General features: G+C 55.5%; 2 protein-coding genes across 3 annotated transcripts; both read left to right on the top strand.

Annotated features, from left to right (window-relative positions):
- Positions 1 to 3,019: 3,019 nt before the first annotated feature.
- TMEM86B (transmembrane protein 86B) lies at positions 3,020 to 4,779 on the top strand. Of its 2 annotated transcripts, none has more exons than XM_027618491.2 (3): positions 3,020 to 3,125; positions 3,368 to 3,611; positions 4,156 to 4,779. In XM_027618491.2, exons 1-3 carry the CDS (start codon positions 3,075 to 3,077, stop codon positions 4,536 to 4,538), a joined length of 678 nt encoding a protein of 225 aa, XP_027474292.1. In that variant the 5' UTR covers positions 3,020 to 3,074; the 3' UTR covers positions 4,539 to 4,779. The 2 variants fall into 2 exon arrangements, with proteins under 2 accessions (XP_027474292.1, XP_027474291.1); XM_027618490.2 differs by having other exon boundaries at positions 3,054 to 3,125; positions 3,365 to 3,611.
- A 3,586-nt stretch (positions 4,780 to 8,365) lies between these two features.
- Positions 8,366 to 23,710, top strand: PTPRH (protein tyrosine phosphatase receptor type H). Its single transcript, XM_027619342.2, is given in 19 exon segments — positions 8,366 to 8,528; positions 10,567 to 10,701; positions 11,619 to 11,738; positions 11,741 to 11,971; positions 12,664 to 12,744; positions 12,747 to 12,962; positions 13,306 to 13,576; positions 15,344 to 15,431; positions 15,550 to 15,590; positions 19,873 to 19,918; positions 19,920 to 19,961; positions 20,387 to 20,477; positions 20,694 to 20,770; positions 20,819 to 20,953; positions 21,290 to 21,412; positions 21,596 to 21,740; positions 21,743 to 21,755; positions 23,208 to 23,343; positions 23,435 to 23,710. Coding segments are annotated over 19 exon segments (2,265 nt in total). The 3' UTR covers positions 23,546 to 23,710.
- Positions 23,711 to 23,799: the final 89 nt, after the last annotated feature.

Below are 23,799 nucleotides of genomic sequence, written 5' to 3'. Positions count from 1 at the left end.
GTTTAGGACCTGAGACTGCAGGTCTGGGCTGTCCCTGCACCCTGGCCCCCTCGAGCCTTGCTTTCTTGGACTTGGGGCTGGGGGCCTGAGCTGTCCTTGCACCCTGGCCACCTTGGGCTCGAGTTCTGGAAACGGGCTCGGGGCCTGAAATGTCCTTGCACCCTGGCCACTCCGACCTTGAGTTCTGGGACCTGTGGCTGGGATTTGAGCTATCCCTGCACCCTGGCTTCCGGCTATGAATAATGGGATCTGGGCTGGGCCTTGAGCTGCCCATGCACCCTGGCCTGGGTCCTGAGTTCCGGCATGTGGGTTTGGGGGCCCTAGCTGCCCATGCACTGTGGCCTTGGGCCTTGAATTCTGGGACCTGGGGATGGGGGCCTGAGCTGTCCTTGCTCCCTGGCCTGGGCCTTGAGTCTGGGACATGGGGCTGGGGGGCCTGAGTTGTCCCTGCACCCTGGCCTCAGGCCATGAGTTCCGGACCTGGGGCTAGGGGCCTGAGATGTCCTTATAGCATGGACTCCTCCGGCCTTGAGTTCTGGGACCTGGGACTGGGGACCTGAGCTGTCCCTGCACCCTGACTCCTTCGACCTTGACATCTGGGACCTGGGGCTGGGGGCCTGTGCTGTTCCTGCACCCTAGCCTCCTCGGCCTTTGAGATCTGGGACCTGAGGCTGGAGGCCTGAGATTTCCCTTCACCCTGGCCTACCCCGGTCTTAAGTTCTTGGACCTGGGACTGGGGCCTGAGCTGTCCTTGCACCCTGGCTTTGGGCCTTGCGTTCTGGGACCTGGGGCTGGGTCCTGAGCTGCCCCTGCACCTGGGCCTCAGGCCATGGGACTGGGAAGTGGGGCTAGGGCCCTGACTTGTCCTTACGCCATGAACTCCTTGGTCCTTGAGTTCTGGTTCGTGGGAGTGTGGGCCTGAGGTATCCATGCACCCTGGCCTCAGGCCTTGAGTTCTGGCACCTGGGGCTGGGGGCCTGAGCTGTCCCTGTACCATGGCCTCGGGCCTTTAAGTCTAGAACATGGGGCTGGGGGCTAGATCTGTCTCTCCATGCTCGCCTCTTCAGGCCTTGATTTCTGGGTTGTGGGGCTAGGGTCAGCTCTCCCTGCACTCTGGCCTCCTCCAACCTTGATTTCTGGGACCTGGGGATGGGTACCTGAGCTGTCCCTGCACCCCGGACTCCTCGGGTCTTTAGTTCTGGGACCTGGGTCTGGGTGCCTGAGCTGTCCCTGCACCCTGGCTTCCTGGGGCCTTCTGTTCTTCAACATGGAGCTGGGGTTTGAGCTGTGCCTGTACCCAGGCTTCGGGCTTTGAATAATGGGATCTGGGAATGGGGACCTGAGCTGCCCATGCACTGTGGCCTTGGGCCATCAGTTCTGGGACCTGGTGTGGGGACCTGAGCTGTCCTTGCACCCTGGACTCCTCAGGCCTTGAATTCTGGGGCATGGCCCGGAGGCCTGAGTTGTCCCTGCATCCTGGCCTTGGACCTTGAGCTCTGGAACCTGGGCCTGGGATCTGAGCTGTCCCTGCACCCTGGCTTCACGCCTTGATATCCGGGACCTGGGGCTGGGGACCTGAGCTGCTCTTGCACCCTGGCCTCGGACCTTGAGTTCTGGGACCTGGGGATGGGTACCTGAGCTGTCCCTGCACCCTGGCTTCACGCCTTGATATCCGGGACCTGGGGCTGGGGACCTGAGCTGTCCCTGTACCCTGGCTTCACGCCTTGATATCCGGGACCTGGAGCTGGGGACCTGAGCTGCTCTTGCACCCTGGCCTGGGTCCTTGAGTTCTGGGACGAGGGTCAGGGGGCCCTAGCTGCCCATGCACTGGGGCCTCGGGCCTTGAGTTCTGGGACATGGGGCTGGGGACCTCAGCTGCCCATGCACCCTTTCCTGCGTCCTTGAGTTCTGGGACCTGGGGCTGGGGTCCCGAGCTGTCCCTGCTCCCTGGCCTTGGGCTTTGAGTTCTGGGACGTGGGGATGGGGGCCTGAGCTGTCCCTGCACCCTGGCCTCGGGGCTCCTTAGCCTCTGTGTGTGGCCCTCAGAGAGCTCTTAGGCTCCTGGATCTCCGTGCTCTGCTGAGGGTGGGTCGCTTGTGCTCAGACCAGGAAAGGATGTCCTGGGTGGAGGAGCAGCTCCTGCCCAGTCTTGTCTGGGGCCTGGTCCCCACGAGCTGTTTCCTGAGGTCCCTTTTGTGCCCTCAGCCCTATGTGTCCCAGGTCCATACACCCTCCAGGAGGTGGCAGGCCAGCCTCCAGTCTTGGGGAGGGTTTCATGGCTGGGCAACCTTGCAGAAGTGATGTCCCCTGAGCCTCGTCTCCCGTGGTGGTGGAGCACTGGGTGCCTGGGGGTGGCCAGCCCACCAGTATAGTTGGGCACTTGGTAAACCCTTTCCTGCTAAACCAGGAGTTACAGACGGGCTGAGTGCGCTTGCAGGATGTGCTTGCAAAGCCGCGGCCAGTGTGCAGTGAGGCCCTTGTACGACTCAGCACTGGCACGTTTTCCCTCAGGAGGGTCCGTGGAGGCCGCCTTGGGGAGTGAGTGATGGCCAGAGCTGAGGACAGCAGGGCCAGGTCACGGGAAGGACCCCCAGGCAACCTGCTGGGGGGACAGTGGGTGGGCAGGGGCCTGGGGAGTTTCCATCCTTTCCCGCACTCCGGCCCGGTGGTCCTGCTGCTGACCTGAGCCCGGGGCTGATGGCGCTCCTCTCTCCCAGAGTCCCAGGCGCAGGGGAGGGTTGTAGGACTCCTGCACCGGGTCCCTCCTGGTTGGTTGGGCATGGGACACTGGCAGGGGCATTTATGGCCACACATCCCCTGGCAGCCAGGGGGAAGCCAGGTCTGGGGGGCGGGGGCAGGGTGCCGTGAGGAAGGGGGGACCCCTGTGTCCCCATGGGGCACCTTATCCGTGGTGTCAGGCGGGGCCATCCCCAGGGCCATCTCCCCAGGCCCTGTTATCAGCCCCAGAGTCCACAGGACGCTCCTCGGGTTAACGTGTAACCACACGCTTTCCCCTCCACTCCCAAAGCCACCCGTGCCCACATACGTGCCACTCTGGGGGGTCAGAGGCCGACATGGACGCCTGGGAAGAGGGTCTGCCCGGAAAGCCTTGCTTCTCAGCCCAAGTGAGAGACGCCGGGTGTGGGAGGGGTTTAGGCCTGCGCTCCAGGGAACCTGAGCAGCCTGCCAGAACTGGGGGCCCTGCCCTCAGGAGGCTGGGTTCCCCGCGGACAGTGAGTCAGGTTCCCGGGTGGGGGTGCAGTGGAAGCCCCACGACCTGAGTCCTGGCCGCGTGGCGCCTGCCCCCCAGGGGCCGGGAGCTGGCTGGGCTCCAGGGACTCGGTGACCCCCTTGTCTCCCAAAGCAGCTGCGCCTGTGCCGGCGGTTGAGCCCCTTCTTCCTCACCTGTGCCGTCTACTTCCTCCTCTGGATCCCTCAAGACCAGCCGTCCTGGGTCAGCGCCCTGGTCAAGTGCCTGCCGGTGGTGTGCCTGGCGGCGTCCCTGCAGGTTGAGCGCTGGGGCAGACGTTACCGTACACTCCTGCAGGGGGCCCTTCTGTGCTCGGCTGTGGGGGATGCCTGCCTCATCTGGCCCGACGCCTTCCTCCATGGTGAGCGGAGATGCATGGTCGCTTGTGGACCCCCACCCGGACGGGGACCCCCGCTCTCACAGAGCCCTCCTTCCCCTGGGGGGTTGGGCGGCAGAGCCTTAGAGGGTGTGAGTGGCGTGGAGGGACAGGAAGGGGGGCTTTCGGGTGTCGCAGTCTTGAGTAGCTGGTCAAGGATGGCCTCACCAAGGAGGTAACGTCTTGAAGAAAGTGCAGGAGCCATGGGAGGAGGGACGGTCCAGGCAGGGAGCCAGCAAGTGCAAAGGCCCGGGGGTAGTCAGCACGGGTGGGTGGGTGGAGCCAAGTGGGGAACAGAGCAAAATGGGGAGTTGTAAGCCGAGTAAGGATGGAATGCAGTGTGCCTTTTAAGGTCACTCTGGTGCCAAGGGCAGGGACAGGGGAGCCTGCCCCAGGGAGGCCGGTACGGTAATCCCAGCCGATGCGGGCGGTGTAGCCAGGGTGGACACTGCTGCTCGGGGCAGTCCTTGCCCTCAGGCTCTGAGCTGCGGGGTGGCCCTGTGGGAGCAACAGGTCCTGTCTCCTCTAGGTGTGGCTGCCTTCGCCGTGGCCCACCTGCTCTACCTTTGGGCCTTTGGCCTCACTCCCCTGCGGCCAGGCCTCCTGCTGCCCATCGCGCTGGTCTGCGTGCTGTATTCCAGCATCCTGCTACCCCACCTCCCCACCGGCATGGCCCTGGCCCTGGCAGCCTACTCCCTGGTCCTGGCCTCCGTGCTGTGGCGTGGCCTGGCCAGGGGCGGGAGCATCCGCTGGGGGGTCCTGCTTTTCACATTCTCGGACATGGTGCTGGCCTGGGACACCTTCGCCCAGCCGCTGCCCCACGCCCGCCTGCTGGTCATGACCACCTACTATGCTGCCCAGTTCCTCATCACCCTGTCAGCCTTCCAGAGCCCCAGGCTCAAGACCAACTGACCAGGGGCCCGGACGGACCCGGGCACCCCCTGCCCTCCAGCGAGGCCCCACCAGATTGGAGGGGAAGCCCAGGCTTCTGGACTCCTGTCTGCAGGTGCCTGTGCGGCTGGAGCCACAGGACAGCTGTCTGTGGACACCCACATCCACCGCCTGCCTCCACGATCCCAGCCTACCCTCCTGTGCACCCGCCCCCTTCCCTGCGGCCCTAATCTATTTCATGCCCAAGTAAAGTGGACACTGAAACGGCGACAGCTCCATTATTTGGGGAGGGGCCTTGGGGGAGAGGTGCTCACAATCTCAGCAAATCGTTTTTTCTTTTGTTTTTTTAATTTTAATTTTTTTAAAGGATTTTATTTATTTATTTGAGAAAGAGAGAGCGCACAGGCAGGGGGAGCGGCAGAGGCAGAGGGGGAAGCAGGCTTCTCACTGAGCAGGGAGCCCGGTGTGGGGCTCGATCCCAGGACCCTGAGATCACGACCTGAACCGAAGGCAGACGCTTAACCGACTGAGCCAGCCAGGCGTCCCTATCTTTTTTAAAAAATTTTTAAAAAAACTTTTATTTATTTATTTATTTATTTATTTAGGGAGCCAGCAGGGGGAGGGGCAGAGGGAGAGACTCTCAAGTAGATTCCGCGCTGAGCCTGACGCGGGGCTCCATCTCACAACCCTGAGATCATGACCTGAGCCACAATCAAGAGTTTGATTAACTGACTGAGCCACAAAGGCGCCCCTACTTTTGTTTTCTGAAGCAGCAAAGGACCATTTGAACTATTTTTACACGCATGATTCAGTGACATGAAGTACATCCACAGAGTGACACGCTGCATCTGTTTTATATGGTCTTTCCTGCGGTAAGCACACTGTGAGCTGGAAACCCATTTGTACGAGTCTGATGCAGCATACTACGCTCAGGCCTGGTGCCCCGGGCTTGGGGAACGTGGAGTCCTCCCAGTGTTCCCGGGTCAGAGTGGGTCCAGCCCTCAGTGACTTCTGCACCTCACAAGGTCATCTTCGTGTGTACAAATCCGGAGATCACAGGGAGTGATGTGCAAAGCCAGGACTCCCCGGATAGGGGTGAGTTTTAGGGTTTGGGAGGAAGATTGAGAGGGGGAGTCACCATCACCTGTGCTAAGCAAGCATGAAGTTGCCCACAAGCACTCAGAAAACATGCCTATACACACGTACGTTATGCTAATGAAGCTTATGTCCACCGTTGTGCGTTTAGGGACTCTTACAGCAGAGGGGGGACTTCTACATCCACGTTGTGCTCTTAGGGACTCTTACAGCAGAGGGGGGACTTCTACATCCACGTTGTGCTCTTAGGGACTCTTACAGCAGAGGGGGGACTTCTACATCCACATTGTGCTCTTAGGGACTCTTACAGCAGAGGGGGGACTTCTACATCCACGTTGTGCTCTTAGGGACCCCCAGAGCCCACTCCTGTTTTTTTTAAGTTTTTATTTTAATTTAATACTTAAATTTTAATTTAATTTAATGTAATACTAGTTTCAGGTGCACAAGATAGTGACTTAGCACTTCCATACGTTACCCGTGCTCATGACGACATGCGCTTTCTTCATCTGCATCACCTGGCTCCACCTCCCCTCTGGTCGCCAGTGGTTTGTTCTCCGTAGTTAAGAGTCTGTTGTGTGGTTTGCCTCTCTCTCGTTTCCCCGCGCTCGTTTGTTTTGTGTCTTAAATCCCACATACGAGGGGAATCATAGGGTGTTGGTCTCTCTCTGACTTATTTCACACAGCATAGCACCATCTAGCTCCATCCACGACATCGCAAACGGCAAGATCTCATTCTGTGATGGCTGAGTCGTATTCCATATACACCACACCTTTCCCTTCTCGTCGGTCAGTGGACCTGTAGGTCCCTTTGAGTCTGTGCTTTTGTGTCCTTTGAGCTCACCCCTGCTTTTCAATCCCTGCCCCAACTTCAGGCCACCGTGTGGGAAGGCGTTGGGCCAGGTGAGGCACAGAAGCTGGGGTACAACCTCGGGCAGGGGCGAGTGTCCTGGGCGGGGGGTGCGCCCTGCTCCTCCCAACCTCAGAGGCCCAGCGCCGCCTTCTGCGCACCCCTGCCTCGTGCCCACGCGGGTGGTCATGCTTGCGGGCTCCGCCACCCAGGTCCTGAGTGCTCTGTCAGCCGTCAGGAACCGGGGGCTCACGAAACACTAAGGGGGGCAGGGGTGTGAAGTGAGCACCTGCCCTTCCTGTCCCTCCTAGAGCGCCCCCCAGCACCACCTCCCAGCCCCATGGAAAGGACCGTGGAGGGAAATTTCCTGCCTCCATCTGTCTGAAGAACATCTTCCTTTTTTTTTTATTTTTTTTTAACTGAGATGCGCTTGACGTAGAACCTTGTGAGCGTTCGTGTGTGCGGTGGGAACAAGGAGGTCCGGCCTCCTAACAACTATGAACTTTCCAATCCGGCGTCGTTGGCAGTCATTGCTGTGCTGCGACCATGTTCTGTGTGAGGTCGTTTCTACTCAATCCCGGAAAAAAACGTTCTGGCCGTGGCTTTGCTGAGACACTCTTCACATTCCGTCCAACTGCCCACCCAAGGTGTGCGCGGGGCGGGGCGCCTGGCGGGCTCAGTGGGTGGACCCTGCCGCTCATGACCTCAGGGTGGTGAGTTCAAGCCCCACGTTGGGTGAGGAGCCTACTTGAAAAAAAAAAAAAAGAGGGGCGCCTGGGTGGCTCAGTCGGTTAAGCGGCTGCCTTCGGCTCAGGTCATGATCCCAGGGTCCTGGGATCGAGCCCCACGTCTGGCTCCCTGCTCGGCGGAGAGCCTGCTTCTCCCTCTCCCTCTGCCTGCCACTCTGCCTGTTTGTGCTGTCTCTCTAACTGTCGAATAAATAAATAAAATCTTTAAAAAAAAAAAAGAAAAAAAAAGAAAAAAGAAAAGTATGGACGTTAGGCGTTTATGGTATATTCACAGAGTTGGGCAACAATCACCACCATCAATGTTAGAGCCTTCATCACCCCAAGAAGAGGCCCCGTGCCTTCCAGCCTCACCTGCCCGACCACTCCTGCCCTCCAGCCCAGGGCAACCAGCAGCATAACTCATCTTTAAACGTGTTCCCGATCATTTGGGATTCGGGTTGTTGTCAGCATTTCTCAATGACACGTGATGACGATTCTATTCCATTCCAGTGTGTGGGCTCCCCAACACGAACAAGCGATTCTCCGACCCCAGCTGGGCTCCTACTGTTCAAGTCCGCTCTGGCACCGTCTACCCATCCCACAGGACTGCCCCCCACCCCCGGCTAATCCAAGTGCTCATTGTCACCCGAGCTTCTGGCCCACCGGATACGGATGAGAGGTTCCCACGAGCCCCTCCTTGGGTTTGATGAACGTGCTAGAGCAGCTCACGGAACTCAGGAAAGCCTTTCACTTACCAGATCGCCGGCCTGGGGCGGAAGACTACGACTCAGGAAGAGCCAGATGGAAGAGGTGCTCGTGGCCAGGTGCGGGGTGCTGGGGGGGGAAGCGCGTGGGGCTCCCATGGCCTCTCCCTGCACCTCCAGGTGCTCGCCGACCTGGCACGCCGATGTTAAGTCCAGACTAGGCTGGGGCCCCGCAAACCTGACCCCCAGCTCAGGGTCACTCCCTCCCGTCCCCATTCCACACAGAGCTCTGGCCACACCAAAGTACTCTCAGGTCCCCTGAGTCGTCCCAGCTCGCCCCCTGGACACCTGCCCTCCTCTGCCCATGCCCCCTTCCCAACACCATTCTCTACTCACCAAGTCCTACTCCAGTATGGAGACTCAGCCCTGGGGCGCCTCCTGCTGGGGGGCAGACACCGCCCCGGTGCCCCCGCCATGCCCGGCGCTACCCTGGTCATGGCCCATTCATCTTACACTGGGGCCCCCTTCCCCGACCGCCTCCTCGGTGACGCGCCCTTGGCCAGGACCAGAAGACCCTGTTTGCCTACTGAGTTCGTGGCCGGCCTGTGGTCAGGCTGCAGGAACCTGCAGATGTTGGGTAACTCAGGGGATTGGTTCCAGATGGTAAACGAGTGTGGATTTAGTTCCTGAAGGAGCCATACAGGGAGAGGTTAGCATGGAGCAGAGGGGCTACCAGCCACAGAACAATAAAACTGGTGAGAAACTCGGGGTAGATGGAAGGGGGTCAGGGACTGGTGGCGGAGGGGGACAAGGTTGGCGGCTGGTGGGGGCCAGAAAGGGGATGGCCACGGGAGGCCGGAGAAGGAGTGGCTGAAACACCAGAACTCTGTGGTCTCCTGGTTCTGGAGGCCAGAAGTCCCGGATCGAGGTGTTGGTAGGGTCGGTTCCTGCTGTGTGATTCCATGCATATCTCATTCTTGAAACGGTGGACTTGGGGCACCGGGGTGGCTCACTCGGTTGAGCGACGGACTCTTGACTGCGGCTCAGGTCATGATCTTGGGGTCCTGGGATCGAGCCCCGCGTCCAGCTCCATGCTCTCTCTCTCCCTCTGTCCCTCCACCCCGCTCGCGCTCTCTCTCTCTCTCTCAAAATAAATAAATAAATCTTAAAAAAAAAGAGAGATGGCAGACTTTTAAAAATGGAGGACAGACCCGTGGTTGTTGGGAGATAAAGATTAGGGATAGTCAAATCTAAAAGGCGGTAGCTCAAGGTAATTCCTCAGTGTTGGGGCAGGCCTATATCTTGACTGTCATGGTGGCTACACAATTCTTTACCTAGATTAAAATTGCACAGCACTACACACACACACACACACACACACAAATGCTTAAAAAAGAACAGTGAAACCTGAGAAATGAGGTCTGGAGTCCAGTTAACAGTATTGTTATCACTATCGATTTCCTGCTTTTGATGCTGTATTTTCTGTGTGTGAGATGTTACCACGGGGGTTAGTGGAAACAAAGCTCACATGGGGCCCCGTGTACTATTTTTTGCAACTTCCTGGGAGTCTCCAATAATTTCAAAATAAAATGTTTAAGAAAATGTAGAACTTTGTTCATCAAAAAACAAACCAAAACCCACCAAGGATGAAGTATTTCTCTTCCTCCTTCCTCCCCTCCCCTTCCCTTTTGGGACATTTCAGTCCTAAAGCCATTCAGTGGGAATGAGCCACATAGGCGTCCACGGTGGTGGGGGGGTGGGAACAGGCAGGGGTTCATCGTGGGGCGTCAGGGTGAAGCAGGGTGGGGAGGGTGTTCATGGGGTGGGCAGTTCTGTGTGCGGAGTCAGAGATTGAGCAGATGAGAAGGGTCTTCGCATGGGTGAGGAGCGGGTGGTGGAAAAGGAAACAGATCATATATAGGAGGCTTGCTCGTAGAAATACGTTTATCAAGTCTATGCCAGCTAGACGTACCCTATCAGAGAAAGGCGTTAATAATACGGAGAGAAAAAGTGAGTGAGTTACACATGAAAAAATGGCCAATATCGTTGGTCATTAAGGAAATGCAAATCAAAACCAGGAGGGACCACCTCACACTCATTAGGATGGCGACGGTCAAAAAGAAAATCAGAGGTGTTGGCGAGGATGTGGAGAAATGGGAGCCTTTGGGCACTGTTGATGGGGATGTAACATGCAACAGCCACTGTGGGAAACAGCACGGCTGTTCCCAAAATAATTAAATGTAGACTTACCATATGTGGAGCCCACACACTGGGATAATTGAAAATAATTGAAAGCAGGGTCCCAAAGACATATTTGTACACCCATGCTCAAAGCAGTGTTATTCACAATATCCAAGAGGTGGGTGCAACCCAAGTGTCCATCGACGCATGAGTGAATAAACAAAATGGGGACTGTCTTGTATACATACACACAGTAAAAAATTACTCACCAGCTGATGGTGAGTTGTCCCGAGCCTCACTGATGGCCCCCCGCTCCTCCATCCACACTGCTGACAAAGGAGTTTGGACTGCTCTCCCCCTGAGCCTCCTGGGGGTTCTTTGTAGAGCTGATAGGAACCGCACATTCTGGGACTTGTGGATGAGCTTGGGGTAGATGAAGGAGCAGGGCACTGTCTGATGTCCTGCCCCTAACAGGCCTATCTTCCCCCTTCCAGCCCCCAACCCAGTCAGAAGCCTAAAGGTAGAGGCTCAGACCACCAGTTCCATCGCCCTGAGAAGGGAGGTCCCCGAGGGCCCAGGCCCTCAGCTGTACCTCTAGGGGATCCAGTGGTCTAGGGAGAGCATCCCAGGTGATCCTCACAGCACCCCCAGACACCTGGATTGTGGTGGATGCACTTGAACCCCAACTTTGTGTGAATTCTTAGTGTGGGCTGAAAAGGACAGAGGGAGCAGCCCCAGGGAGACCCTCTGCATGTCTACAGGTGACAAATGACCCTCCCTAGGGATGACCCTACCGAAGAGAAAGAGAAAGGTCATTGCATTTGAGTCTCGAGGCTGCCATAGCAAAGGACCACCAACTGAGGGGCTTAAAGCAAGAGACACATGTTGTTTCACAGTTCTGGAGGCTGGAATTCCAAAATCGAGGTGCTGTCATGCTCTCTTTGGAGCCTCAAGAATCTTTTCTCACCTCTTCCAGCTTCTGGTGATTGCTGGCAATCTTTGGCATTCCTTGGTTTGAAGATGCATCACGCCAATCTCTGCCTCCAGCTTCCCATGATATTCTTCCTGTTTGTGTCCAAATTTCTCTCTCCTTCTAAGGACACCAGTCATTGGATTTAGGGCTTGTTCTACTCCATGTGAACTCATCTTCCCTTGAGTACATCCACGAAGACCCTGTCTTCAAACAAGGTCACATTCCCGGGCAGCAGGGGTTAGGATGTGGACATATCTTTCTGAGGGACACAATGCAACCCACAGCAGTCGCAGAGGTGAGGATTAGCCAAGATAACTCCCAGCTTCGAGGCAACAGTAGGAGCTGGTTAGTAAAGACAGTGCTCCAATCGAGCTCTGTGGGAGCCCACACTCCCATGGCCTTGTTGAGACAGATAGGCAGTGTCCACATTTGAGATGTGGTCACCCCTGAAGCTGACTCTAAGGAGGAGAAGAGGAAATGAGGTCCATGGAGCCTGGGGCTCCAAGATCAGGGATGTGGGGCCCCAGACTGACACCCCATCCTAGACTTCTAGCTTCCGGGCCCTATTTCTAGGGAACACCCTCCTTAGCAACCAGGTCTGTCCAGGTGTGGTGCAGGTACCTAGGGATGTGGAAATACTGACCCTGCTCCCTCTCTTCGTGCCCAATCTGGTGACAAACCTGGAGATTCAGGACGCAGCATGAGTTCTGTCACCCTGACCTGGACAGCTCCCCTGGGCCCAGACCACCCACCTGACACCTACTGGATCCAATGGTGGGAGGCAGGTTTCACCAGTGAGACCCTGAACATCTCAGGAACATGGGTCATGGAGGAGGGTCTGGGAAGTGGGGCCCTGTACCCCTTCACCATCTGGATGAGAAGGAGCAGAGCCAGCAGCAATACCCAAGTCTTTGATGTGCCCACAGGTGAGACTCATGCCTATTCCAGGGTTATAAGAAAGGGCTGGTCTGGGCCTCTGAGATCTTTCCTAGGAACTGGAGTGTTCTCAAAAGACGGAGCCCTGTTGTTAGGGAGTGTCTCTCCTTAGCAACGGGGGTGTGCAATCACCTCATTTTCCTGACCTACCTTTGAGAGTTAGAGCTTCAGCAGACAAGAAATACCCTGAAGTATCTGAGTCCAGGCGCCTGGGTGGCTCAGTTGGTTAAGCGACTGCCTTCGGCTCAGGTCATGATCTTGGAGTCCTGGGATCGAGTCCCGCATCGGGCTCCCAGCTCAGCAGGGAGCCTGCTTCTTCCTCTGACCCTCTCCCCTCTCATGCTGTTTCTCTCTCGCTCTCTAATAAATAAATAAATAAATAAATAAATAAATAAATAAATAAATAAATAAAAACTTAAAAAAAAAAAGTATCCGAGTCCAAGCTTCTGGTGTTCGGGCTCGGTTGGCTAGCTCTGTGTTTTGGCCTACCTCTCATGTCCTGGGTCTCCTGGGCTGGCAGGATGTGACAGGTAGGAGACCCAACATCATGGACACTGGAGGACAGGGACCTGGGAGGCTGAGACACTGTACCCCCTCGCCAAGTGTGGACGCCTACAGGTGCTCTGGGGCAGAGCGGGTGTTGAGTGGGGGGCATTTCCAACAATCCCTCCTCACTTGTCAGCTCCCAACAGGGTCACGGATCTGCACAAAGAAACTCAGACCAACAACTCAATCACCCTGGGGTGGAAGGCCCCCACAGACCCCCCTCTCAGACCCACACATACTGGATCCAGTGGGCCCCTGGGGGACATCCCCAGGGAAAGCAAGACCCCCGAGGACATCAGGCCAACTAGAGAGGCAGGCCCAATGAGACTTGCTATGAGGTGTAGACTCTGGAACCCGGGACCTCGTACAGCTTCAGTGTGTGGGAAGAGAGGAACAACGTGGCCAGTTCTGCACAGAGCCTTCTTGCATCCACAGGTGAGATGGGCCCCCTTCTACCTGGTGGGGGCTTAGGTCGGACCTGGGGGCAGTGGGAGGTGAGTGGACTCCAAATCCCATCAGGCCATGGGGTCATGACTTCATAAGCTGCAGTGATACAGAGCATCCAAGGGCTCATGGGAGTTGTAGTTTGAAGGGGTCTGTTGTTTGTCCATTTGGGGAGGACAGAATATGAGAGATGAAGACGGGTTTTGGTTTTGAGAAGGAAAGGATGGACTAGTTCTCAGAGATTTGGCGCCACGGGTGGGAAGTAGGGGTGGGTGGGGGGATGGACAGCCACCCTGTGTGGCTCCTACTGACTCCTCCCGTCCTGTCTACCCAGCCCCGAGCCCGGTCACCATCACCTCCTGCATCAGCACCTCTGGGGGCCACAGGGGCATCTTGACCCGGTCCTGCCCCTGGGGAGGCTACGAGGCCCTTGAGCTGCAGGTGGGTGGACAGCAGGATGCCCAGCACAGGTCCTCCTGTGGGAGGAGGGTGCCTGTGCCGGGTCTCTGGCCGGCCCAGTCCTACCCAGCCACCGTCACGACCATCTGGGATGGAATGAGGGCGCCGTCTGCCTCTGTGACCTGCCACACCGAGAACACAGGTGAGCAGAGCCCCACGGGGACGGAACTATGGGGGCCCCATCAGGCTTTGTTGGGAGGCAGTCTTGCTTACCCAAGGGGTCCTGTGTGTTTGTCTGTTTGCTTTGTTTTCTGCCTCCTTTAAAATAGCTTTATTGAGATATAATTCACCTATCATACAATGCACCCACGTAAAGTATACGACTAATGGCGCCAAAACATCCACAGTACCATGTCACCCCATTACCTTCACATAGAACATTGTCCTTACCCACCAAAGAAATGTCACCTCCTTAAGCCTTCACCCCCTAATTTTCCCACTTCCCCACCAACCTGGCCTAGGGAATCTCAAACTTACCTTCTGTCTCTATAGATTTGCCCATTTTGGACATTTCCTAAAAACACAATCAAACGATATGTGGTCTTCTGTGGCTGGCTTCTCTCACTTGGTATAACGTCTCTAAGGTCCATGGATGTTATAGGATGTGTCGGTGATCTGTTCCTTTCTTTTGTATGGAGAGACCACATTTTGTTTATCCATCTGTCTGTGAATGGATCAGTTGGGTGGTTTCCACATTTTTGGCCATTATGAGTAATGCTGCTATGAATGTTCATGTACATGATTCTGTACAGACACATGTCTTTATTTCTCTTGGGTATATATACTCAGGAGTGGCATTGTGGGATCAAATGGGCAACTCTGTGTTTATCCTTTGGAGCACTGCCAAAATTTTTTCCGAGGTGGCTACACTATTTTTCTGCTCATCAGTGGGGTATTTTGGAGATGTTTGAGCCTCATACTCAGGAAATCTCTGATCATATACCTTTGACTGTGGTCATAGTCTTTACTGGGCCCCCTCAGTCACTTCCTATGAATCAGGACCCCTTATTAGATTGGGTCTCTGATCTGGAGAGAGACAACGGGTTGGGGCAGTGATAAATGGATGCTACTTCCAACTGGGTTTCTCTGGATCCTACTGCTTGGGTGGGTCTCTTGCTTAGCAAGCAAGGTCCCTGGGGGACCCGCTCCATGAGGGGAATGGCCTCCCCACCAGGCTGTGTCAGACCCTACCAGAGCCTATTGACACGTCCTAGTCACTGAGACTGTTGGGAAGCTGCAGTCTAGGGCCACCACAGCTGATGGAGGCGGGCTGTGGGCTGGAGTCGGCCCCGAGACCAGGTGTCTAAGGACAGATCCTGGGAGATCTGTCTGTTAGAGCCTGGGACAAGATCTTTGGCACCACCATTGCAGGGGGAGCCCTTCTGCTAGCAAGCAAGACCTTTGAGAAGATAGGCCTCCATTCTGGGGAAAACCATCAATACCAGATAGTGGCTTCTCGACCTTGGCACTATTGCCTTTTGGGGACGGATCATTCTTTACTGTGGGGGCTGTCTTGTACATTGTAGGATGTGGAGCAGTACCCCTGGCCTCCACCTGCTCGATGCTAGTGTACCACCCCTCCAGGGGTGACAACCCCAGATATCTCCAGACATTGGTGATGTGCCCTACGGGGGCAAAATCGCCCACATTAAGAACCATTTGTGTAGGCCAAGAAGGGGCGGAGTCACTCTGGTAACCAGGCTACCTGAGCAAATGATGTCTTTGGACCAGGTTCCGAGGGAAGGTTGGGTGGGAGGTGGGGCTCTGTCCAGAGGCTTTCTCCTCTCCCTCTCTGCTCCCGCATCTGCCCTGTAGGCCCTCTGGTCACAGTCCAGGCAAGGACGGAAGTAGGAGAGAGAGGTCGCCAGTGGATGAGGCTGACTCTAACAGGTCCCCATGCCTCCTCCCCCAAGGGTCATTGCTGGAGCCATTGTTGGTGTCATTCTGTTTCTCATCCCGGTGGGTCTGCTGATTTTCTTCCTGAAGAAGAGATGGGACTCTGCATGGGGGGGACCACCCATGGGACCACCTGGAGGGCAGACCAGGGGGAACCTAAGGATCCCTGGTTCCAGCCTGACCCCTGGGTCTTCCATTGCAATGTCTTTTTTCCAGGTGTAAGAAAAGCCAGAGGGAACCAGCACCCAGGGCTCTGGTCTTCAGGTAAGCAGAAGGTGTTGGGGAGCATCTGGAAGAATCGCTGTCAGGTCAGATCAAGGGGTGTTTGCTGGTCACTGGATAGGTCAGAGGGTGGGCTCACTGAACGCCCCACACAATGCCCTCTGCCCCAAGGATCACAAGCCTTCCATGCTCCCCACAACCTGGGCCAGTGGCTTCGGAGTCAGTCCCAGTTCCAGCTCTGGGACTTTATGCATCCAACAACATATTCACTGAGCACCTGTTATGTGTCAGGCACTGTTCTAGGTGCAGAGGACACAGTGAATCAAACAAAAATTCCGGCCCTCATGGAGCTTACATTCGAGCACAAGCAGTCCTTAATAAACAAGGTCCTAGTGGTTGTGATGCTTACAACAGGCAATAGAGGAAGAGGTAGGGATAGAAAGAGTAAAATAATATTTTAGACTGGGTGTTAAAAATTAGAGAACATTATAGACAGGTGTCCAGGGAAACCCAGACTAAGAAGACGACTAAGAGGAAGTCATTTGTGCACAGACTCATGTGAATGTCTTGGGAAAGGGCATTCCAGGCAGAGGGACCAGCAAGAGCAAAGGCCCTGAGGCAGGGGCATACTTGTAGTGTTTTGAGAATGTTGGTATCTGTGAGACTGAGCGGAGTGGATGAAGAAGGTAGGGTAGGGAATGAGGTCGGAAGAGTATCAGGTGGGACCAGATCAGGTAGAGGCCTCGCAGATACAAGTAAGGAGTTTGAGTTTGTTCTGAGTTGGGAGTTTTTGGAGGGTTTGGAATAGACTCAGTGACCCAATCTCACCTATTTAAGAAGCAAAGGCAAGAAAGAATAGAGACACAGAGGAAGTGGTATGTAATAATCCAAACAAGAGACGATTGTTTGGGACCAGGAAATGGTTAGAGGTAGTCACATTCTAGATATGGTTTGAGTGTTTATTACACAACAGGTCTGGCTAAAGAATGGGCATGTGGTGGGAGTCAGAGGGGGCTCAAGGGTGAGCCCAAGGAATTCAGCCTGAGCAGCAGGAAGATTGGAATCACCATTGCTTGAGATGGAATGACTCTTGGGGGGCAGGTTTGGGCGAAAGTATCAGCAGCTCAGCTTGTGGACACATTACGTTTGGGATGCTTATGCGACATCCACGCAGAGATGCTTCCGATGGGGCAGCTGGATGAACAGTTCAAGAGAAGTGCTGTGCATATGTCTTCATGGCTCTGAGTCTTCTTTAGGTTGGGTCGAAAATAATCATCGAATCTCTGAGCCCACCTGCCCTCTACAGCATCTGCGACAAATCATGAATCCATGCATTCATTGGATTCCAAGCCTGGCCCTCTCTCTATGTTGAGCGCTTTGCCATCTGCAACTTCCATATCTGTGTCCGGATGTCCTCATGATAACCCCCTGGGATGTCAGGTGCAGGTTCCAGGAGGCGGGGGTGGGGGCACATCAACCCAAAGCTCAGGAGAGTGAGCAGGAGGAAGTAGTGATGGGATTTTGGAATCAGAGGTGTAGAGCTCGAAAGAGAAGCCACAGGAGTGGACCAAACCCCGTAAGAAGTGCATGCGTAGTGAGAAGACAGGCTTGAGGTGGACTCTCAGGAACGTCCACCTTGTCTTGTGTCTGCAGGAAGAGGGGCCCGTGGAGGAGACGGAGACGCAGTGGCCAGGGGCATGGTGGTGGGGCCAGTCGGGGAGGGGGTCCAGGAAGAAGGGAGGGGTGGTGGGTGGGGCTACATGCTGCTGAGCAGTCATGCCACGGACGGACTGAGAGGTGGCCTTTGGAATTGGAGGGAAGGAGGCAAATAAGATCCGGGGACTCTGGGAAAAGATGTCCTTCCCACACCAGGCCTTGGTGAAGTGCTTAGAAAAGCAGCAGAGAAAACCAGTCTGCGTGAGAAGTTTGAACATGCATAGGTGTTTGAACACGTTTTGTTGCTGTTTATGTGTGATAAAGCCAAAGGTCGAGAGATGACCGCCACTGAAAACATAGTTCATTATACTCGCAGATCCCAAGAAAGGGGGACACAGTATAGCCCTCAGGGCAACATGGGGAAGCACCAGGCTCAGTCGGGAGGTTGGGGAGGTGGGGGAAATGTGGGCAAGACCCTCGATTATGGTTTCTGTGGGAAGGAATGGGCAACACCAGGCCAACAGGCTTAGTGGGAATCACTTCGGTGGGTATAGGGGCTGCCCCTGGGGGCTGAGGGCAGGTGCACAGTGGCCCAGAGCGTGAGACCCCCATGGGGGAGGTGGTATGTTGGGGGCGGAGGAGGGGTTTAACCACGGCTCAAGATGTGGGACACACTGGCCTCTAGCCGGTGCCTCAAAACTGGGTCAAGACAGTGTTCATAAAGCTGTCTTACAAGGAGAGGAGCAAGAAGGGGTTGGAGCTGGAGATCCATGAGTTAAAAGCCCTTTTTTCATATAGAAGAGAGATTATCAGCGTGTTTACCTGCTAAAGGCACAGAGGAGAGGGTGGAGATGCAGAATAGAAGGAGGAACTGATGCTGGAGAGGGTGGAAGGAATTGGAGCCCGGGGGAAGCAGAGTGGCCCTAAATGGGAGAAGCACCTTTTTTCCTTCTTATAATCAAAAAAACCTTAATTGTGGTCAAATACACATAGCATTGACCATCGTACCCATTTCTAGGTGTCCAATTCCGTGGCATTAAGTACATTCACGCTGTCGTGCGACCATCACCCCCGTCCATCCACAGAACTTTTCATCTCACAGAACTGAAACTCCGACCCCACCAAACGCCCTCTCCCCACCCCCCCACCCCCCAGCCCCTGGGTCCACCGTCTGTTTTCTGTCGCTATGAATCTGGCTGCTCTAGGAACCTCATCCAAGTGATTCATCAGTATTTGTCCTTCTGTGACTGGCTTCTCTCACTCGGCATAATGTTCTCCAGGTTCATCCATGGTGTAGCCTGTGTCAGAATATCCTTCCTTTTTTTTTTTTTTTTTTAAGATTTTATTTATTTATTTGAGAGAAAGCGTGAGAGAGCACAAGCAGGGGGAGCGGCAGGCAGAGGGGGAGGCAGACTCCCCCTGCTGAGCAGGGAGCCCGACGCAGGGCTCGATCCCAGGACCCCGGGATCATAACCAAAGCTGAAGGCAGACGCTTAACCAACTGAGCCACCCAGGCGCCCCCAGAGTGTCCTTCCTTTTAAAGGCAGGATAATATTCCATTGCACAGACCACATTTTGTTCATCCGTGTTCCACCGATGAACACAGTGACGAGGGAGTGAATGGTGGATGAAGGATGCTGGGCGCTGGACTGCTTGCTCCCACCTTTACTCTTTGAATAGTGCTGTTACGAACATGGGTGCACACTTGTCTCTTCGACACCCTGCTCTCCGCTCCGGAGTGGAACGGGTAAATCAGACACGCCGTTTTGATCCAGCAAGTCCCCTCCGGAGTATTTACGTGCAGGAAATGCGATCGCTATCTTGACAAGGTATGTGCGCCCCCACATTCACTGCAGCGTTATGTGTGATGGCCAAGGTTCGGAGACACCGAAGCAGCCACTGATGGGTGAGTACATCAGGAAAATGTGGTGTATATGTAATGGAGTATGATGCAGCCTTAAAATAAAATAAAAGAAAAGCTTTGAGGTTAAGCATTTTCCTACTCAGGGGTTCTCTAGGAAAAGTATGTCAAGTAATAGCACAAACTATATAGTACTCAAAATATCTGTATGGTCATATGTGGACTACAAGAAACTTCCATCTTTGTTTACAAAAAAAAGGAATATGCAATCCTTTTATAAAGCTGACAAAATGTATATTCATGACTCGTAAATAGCTTATAAATATTAAAAATGTAGTTGGTCAAATATTTTTTAAATATGTATATTTTATATATAGTGTGTAAAATAGTATGGTGGGCATATTTTCTGAAATACTGAAGATTAATCGAAAATGACATTAAATATGAACTATTAAAAAAAAAGGAAATCCTGACATTGGGGACACGGTGTGCCGATCTTGAGGACATGATACTAAGTGAGATAAGTCAGACAGAGAAAGAGAAATGCTGCATGACATCACTTGTATTTGAAGCTTAAAAAAAAACTGAGTTCGTAGAAACCGAGACCAGAGGCAAAGGGAGGAGGGCTGGTGAATTGGGTGAAGGGGATCAGAGGGTGTAAGCTTCCAGTTAGAAGACGAATAGGTCCTGGGGATGCTAAGAAACACTTAACAACAACTGGCGCGGAGGGGTGTGTGCGGGGAAGGCTTTTCTCTCATCCCAAGAGCACAGGACTGCGGGAGGTTTAATTCTGCCCCTTTCCCACAGCTTCTCAGAGGACATCCTGGTGGAAGACTTTGCTGACCACGGCAGGAAAAAACAAGAAAGACAGCCACTGTGGTTTCGAGGAGTCCCAGGTGGGCGGGGAGCAGAGGGGTGGAGCTGAGCCCCACGTGCCCACGCCGGACCTCCCCCCGCCCCCCACACACCTTTTCGGATTAAACTAAAGCAGGGCCACCTGTTTCGTTTGCTTATGCAAACAAGAGATTCTTTTTTTGGCCTCCTGGGAATCTGACCCTATGACCCGCCTTCAGGTCAGTGCTGAAGAAACACCTTGGTTTTTCCCTGATGCCCCTTCTCTCTCCTACCTCTCCAGCCCCCACTGTGCCCCAAACCCTCCCAAGTGCCCTGCGGGGTTGGGGGTACACATGCTTTATTTTTGTGGGTGCTACAGAATTCCGGGGCGTGGGGGTGAGTGGGGTGGTGCTGAACGGGGGTACCCTCTGGGGAAGGTAGAGAAATTCCAATGCCTGTGCACCTCCCCTTCGGCCTCTGCCCCCAGCAATTGGCTCTGGAGAGCCCCAGCCGGTCTCCAACGGTGGCCTCGGCTCTGGAAAACAGCACCAAGAACCGTTACAGGAACCTGCTGCCCTGTGTCTTACTAAGCCTCTGCTGACCTCATCCCCAGCCGTGACTTTGTCAACACCTCATCCCGGGTCCCCGTCCCCTAGGAGACACAAAGCTCCTGCCCCCGAGAGGTGGGCACTGCTGGCCCCTCCTGGAGCTCCCAGTGCCTGCCTGCCCTCCGCGTGGCTTCTGTCCCTGGGTCCTCCCCCGCCCGCTTCACTGAGGCTGGCCTCCTCCCCCAGATGACTGGTCCCGTGTGCCCCTGAAGCCCCTCCAGGAGGAGCCAGACTCAGACTACATCAACGCCAGCTTCATGCCTGTAAGGTTGCGGTCAGGAGCCAGGAGCCAGGTGTTTCCCTCCACCCAGGGTCTTGAGAAGCCCCAGGAGTTCATTGCAGCCCAGGGCCCCCTGCCCAAGACGGTAGGTGATTTCTGGCGCCTGGTGTGGGAGCAGCAGAGCAGCACCCTGGTCATGCTGACCAACTGTGTGGAATCCGGCCAGGTGAGAGCCCTGCAGGGGCCTCGGTGTTGACCCCTGAGCTCCAACCCACCCACGACCATGCCCGGGACACGGATCCCACCGTCCGCCCTGACCCAGACCTCGCTGATTCCCTCCCATACAACCCCAGCCTCCTCCAGTCGCCCCAGCCCATCCCTTGGTCCATATAACCCGATGACCTGGGGAAGGAGGGGTCCCCCTGGCTGGGATGAATGTAACCTGGCTGCCCCGGGGTCTTGCCTCCTCACTAGGCGCTGAATGCAAGCGCCACAGTGTAGACGGGCACCAGGACGGGTTGTCTGGGGCCTCCTGTTCTCTGACCTCCCAGTTTGCCCCCAGGTGAAGTGTGAGCATTACTGGCCTCTTGAGGCCAAGCCCTGCACACATGGGCACCTACAAGTGACGCTGGAGGGTGAGGAGGTGCTGGAGGACTGGACAGTCTGAGACCTGAAGCGCCAGCACGTGAGTCCACGGTACTCAGCCGGCCCCATCCCCCAGGTTCCGCGCCTCCAAACCCGTCCCGAAGCTGAGCCTTCTGTCACTCTCCCAGGGGACCACAGTGTGCCCAGGGATGCCCCCTGCCACTCAGAAACCAGCCCCCCCGGGGGTCCTGAGCTCTCCCTCCCCAATCCACCCTCCCTCTAGATGCAAGAGCAGAAAACACTACTGGTGCGTCAGTTCCATTACGTGACCTGGCCAGACCATGGTGTCCCCCACTCCCCAGACCCCATGCTGGCCTTCTGGAAGATGCTGCAGCAGTGGCTGGACAAGACCGTGGGGGGAGGCCCCCCATTGTGCACTGCAGGTGAGGACCCCCTCACAGTGAGGGCACTGCCCCTGTGGGACTCAGGAACCTGGGTTAGTGGGTCCTTGGGCATCTCTGCAGGAGATGGAAGAGAGGAGGAGCAGATGGAGGATGTGGAGGCAGAAGGCAAAGGGGCAGCGAGGCAGAGGGACGTGAAGATGGGGTGACGAGACGGGAAAGGTCAAGGAGGGGAATGCAGTGGTGGGAAGAAGGGAGGGAGGGGTGAAGGGCAGGAGGGACAAGCAGCCAGAGGTTTTGAGAAGCATTTGAAACACCTCCAACGCGTGCCCCGGACCTCACCCCGTCCACCATTCTCCTGATATTGATCCTGACACCTCGGCAGGTGAGGTTCTGGGCGGGGAATCAAGGAGCCTGCTCCAGAGGGGCGGACCGCCTCTGAAATGGGGCTCAGGCTGCAGGGACAGCCTCTGCCTCCCTGGTCTGCAGGGCAGCCTCAGGACCAAAGAGGTTTCCTCCCCACTGCAGAGCTGGGGAAACCCAGTCAGAAAGCTGAAGTCTTGGGTTCAAGGCTGCTAGCAAGTGGCCGAACTGATGCCCGTGGTGGCACTCTTAAGCTCTCTGCTGAAGTGTGCCCTAACACCTGCCCTGTCCCCAGATAGCTCCCCCTGGAGGTGTCCCCAGCAAGGGGTCATCCCTCCCCTGCAAGCACAGAAGGGACTCTTGCAGAGTGGTTAGGAGGATTAACTTGAACTGTAAAAAGGAGTGAAGTACTGATTCATTCGAGGATGTGGAAGACTTTGAAAACATGATGCTGAGTGAACGAAGCCAGACACGAAAGGTCCCACATGGTGTGATCCCATTTGCAGGAGATGTCCAGGATAGGAAGATCCACGGAGCCAGAAAACAGCTCGATGGCCACCAGGGGCTGGGGACAGGGAGAGGGACTGCTTCATGGGCACAGGGTCTCCTTCTGGGGAGATAGAACTGTCTGGGAACTAGTTAGACCTGGTGGGCACACAGCATTGTGAATGTCCTAAATGCCACTGAATTGTTTTCTTTAAAATGGTTAGTTTGATGTTTAAACATTATTTTTTGGAACAATCAGCTTGGGAGTTCCTTTTCTCAAGTGTGAACTCCAGCTCTGTGGTTCCCTCTCCAAGTACCCAGGACAGACAAGTGACCTCATGTCACTCAGCCTCCATTTCCCCGTCTCTAAAATGGGCGTGCCAGCAGCTCCAACTTCTCAAGGCCGGGGAAAGAGTAAAGGGCATGTCGGGCCCTTGAGGCAGGGCCTAGCAGACAGGAGGAACCCCAGGTATAGTCCCACGCAGTGGCTCTTCACTCCATTAAATAACCCCCCCTTAACACTGTATCCCCCAGAATGCTATCTTGCTGAACAATACCCTGATCCTGGGTGCTCCAAACACAGCTCCCTCCTATCAGCCAAGACTCCCCCTTCCTGTGACCTGACCCTTTCTTGTTCCTGTCTAGTGCTGGCGTGGGCCACACGGGCACCCTCATTGCCTTGGACGTCCTGCTGAGGCAGCTGGAACAGGATCGATGTGTGGGGCCCTTCAGCTATGTGCGGAAGATGAGGGAAAGCCGGCCTCTGATGGTGCAGACTGAGGTGATGGGGCTCCTGAGAGCACAGGGTGGGGGGCTCTGGGAGAGGGGGGAAGCAGGCCAAGGCTCACCCCCTACCCCATGCCCCTCCCCAGGCCCAGTTTGTGTTCCTGCACCAGTGCATCCTGAGATTTCTCTGGCAGTCAGGCCGAGCCCCAACAGACAACGGGGCTGCATATGAGAACCCGCTGTATGAGAATGTCTGAGCCCCAGGAGGGCTGAGACCCCAGCCCAGCTAGACTCGAACTCTGGATCCCCACTTCAGCTCAGACTCCTGGAGCCCTGGGACAGCAGAGGGCTGGGGTCCCAGACTCCAGGGTCTTGCAGGGGCCCGGCAGCCTAAACTGTTTCCCTGGAAGAGAGAGGGCAGGTGGGAGCAGGTATCCTGAACTCCTGGTTCCTCCAAGGAGGGAGGGATGGGAGCTAGGATTTCTCACTCTTTGAGGGAGGAGAAGGCTGG

This window comes from Zalophus californianus, chromosome 17 (assembly GCF_009762305.2).
Source record: "Zalophus californianus isolate mZalCal1 chromosome 17, mZalCal1.pri.v2, whole genome shotgun sequence".
Classification (NCBI taxonomy): domain Eukaryota; kingdom Metazoa; phylum Chordata; class Mammalia; order Carnivora; family Otariidae; genus Zalophus; species Zalophus californianus.
The sequence above is the reverse complement of the archived record's forward strand: the minus strand, read 5'-3'. Positions and strand labels throughout refer to the sequence as shown.

Coding starts and splice junctions, on each gene's coding strand:
- TMEM86B (XM_027618490.2), top strand. CDS start 3,075: ATGGACGCCTGGGAAGAGGGTCTGCCCGGAAAGCCTTGCTTCTCAGCC. Junction 3,126..3,364: donor AGCCTTGCTTCTCAGCCCAA/GTGAGAGACGCC, acceptor TGTCTCCCAAAG/CAGCTGCGCCTGTGCCGGCG. Junction 3,612..4,155: donor GCCCGACGCCTTCCTCCATG/GTGAGCGGAGAT, acceptor TGTCTCCTCTAG/GTGTGGCTGCCTTCGCCGTG.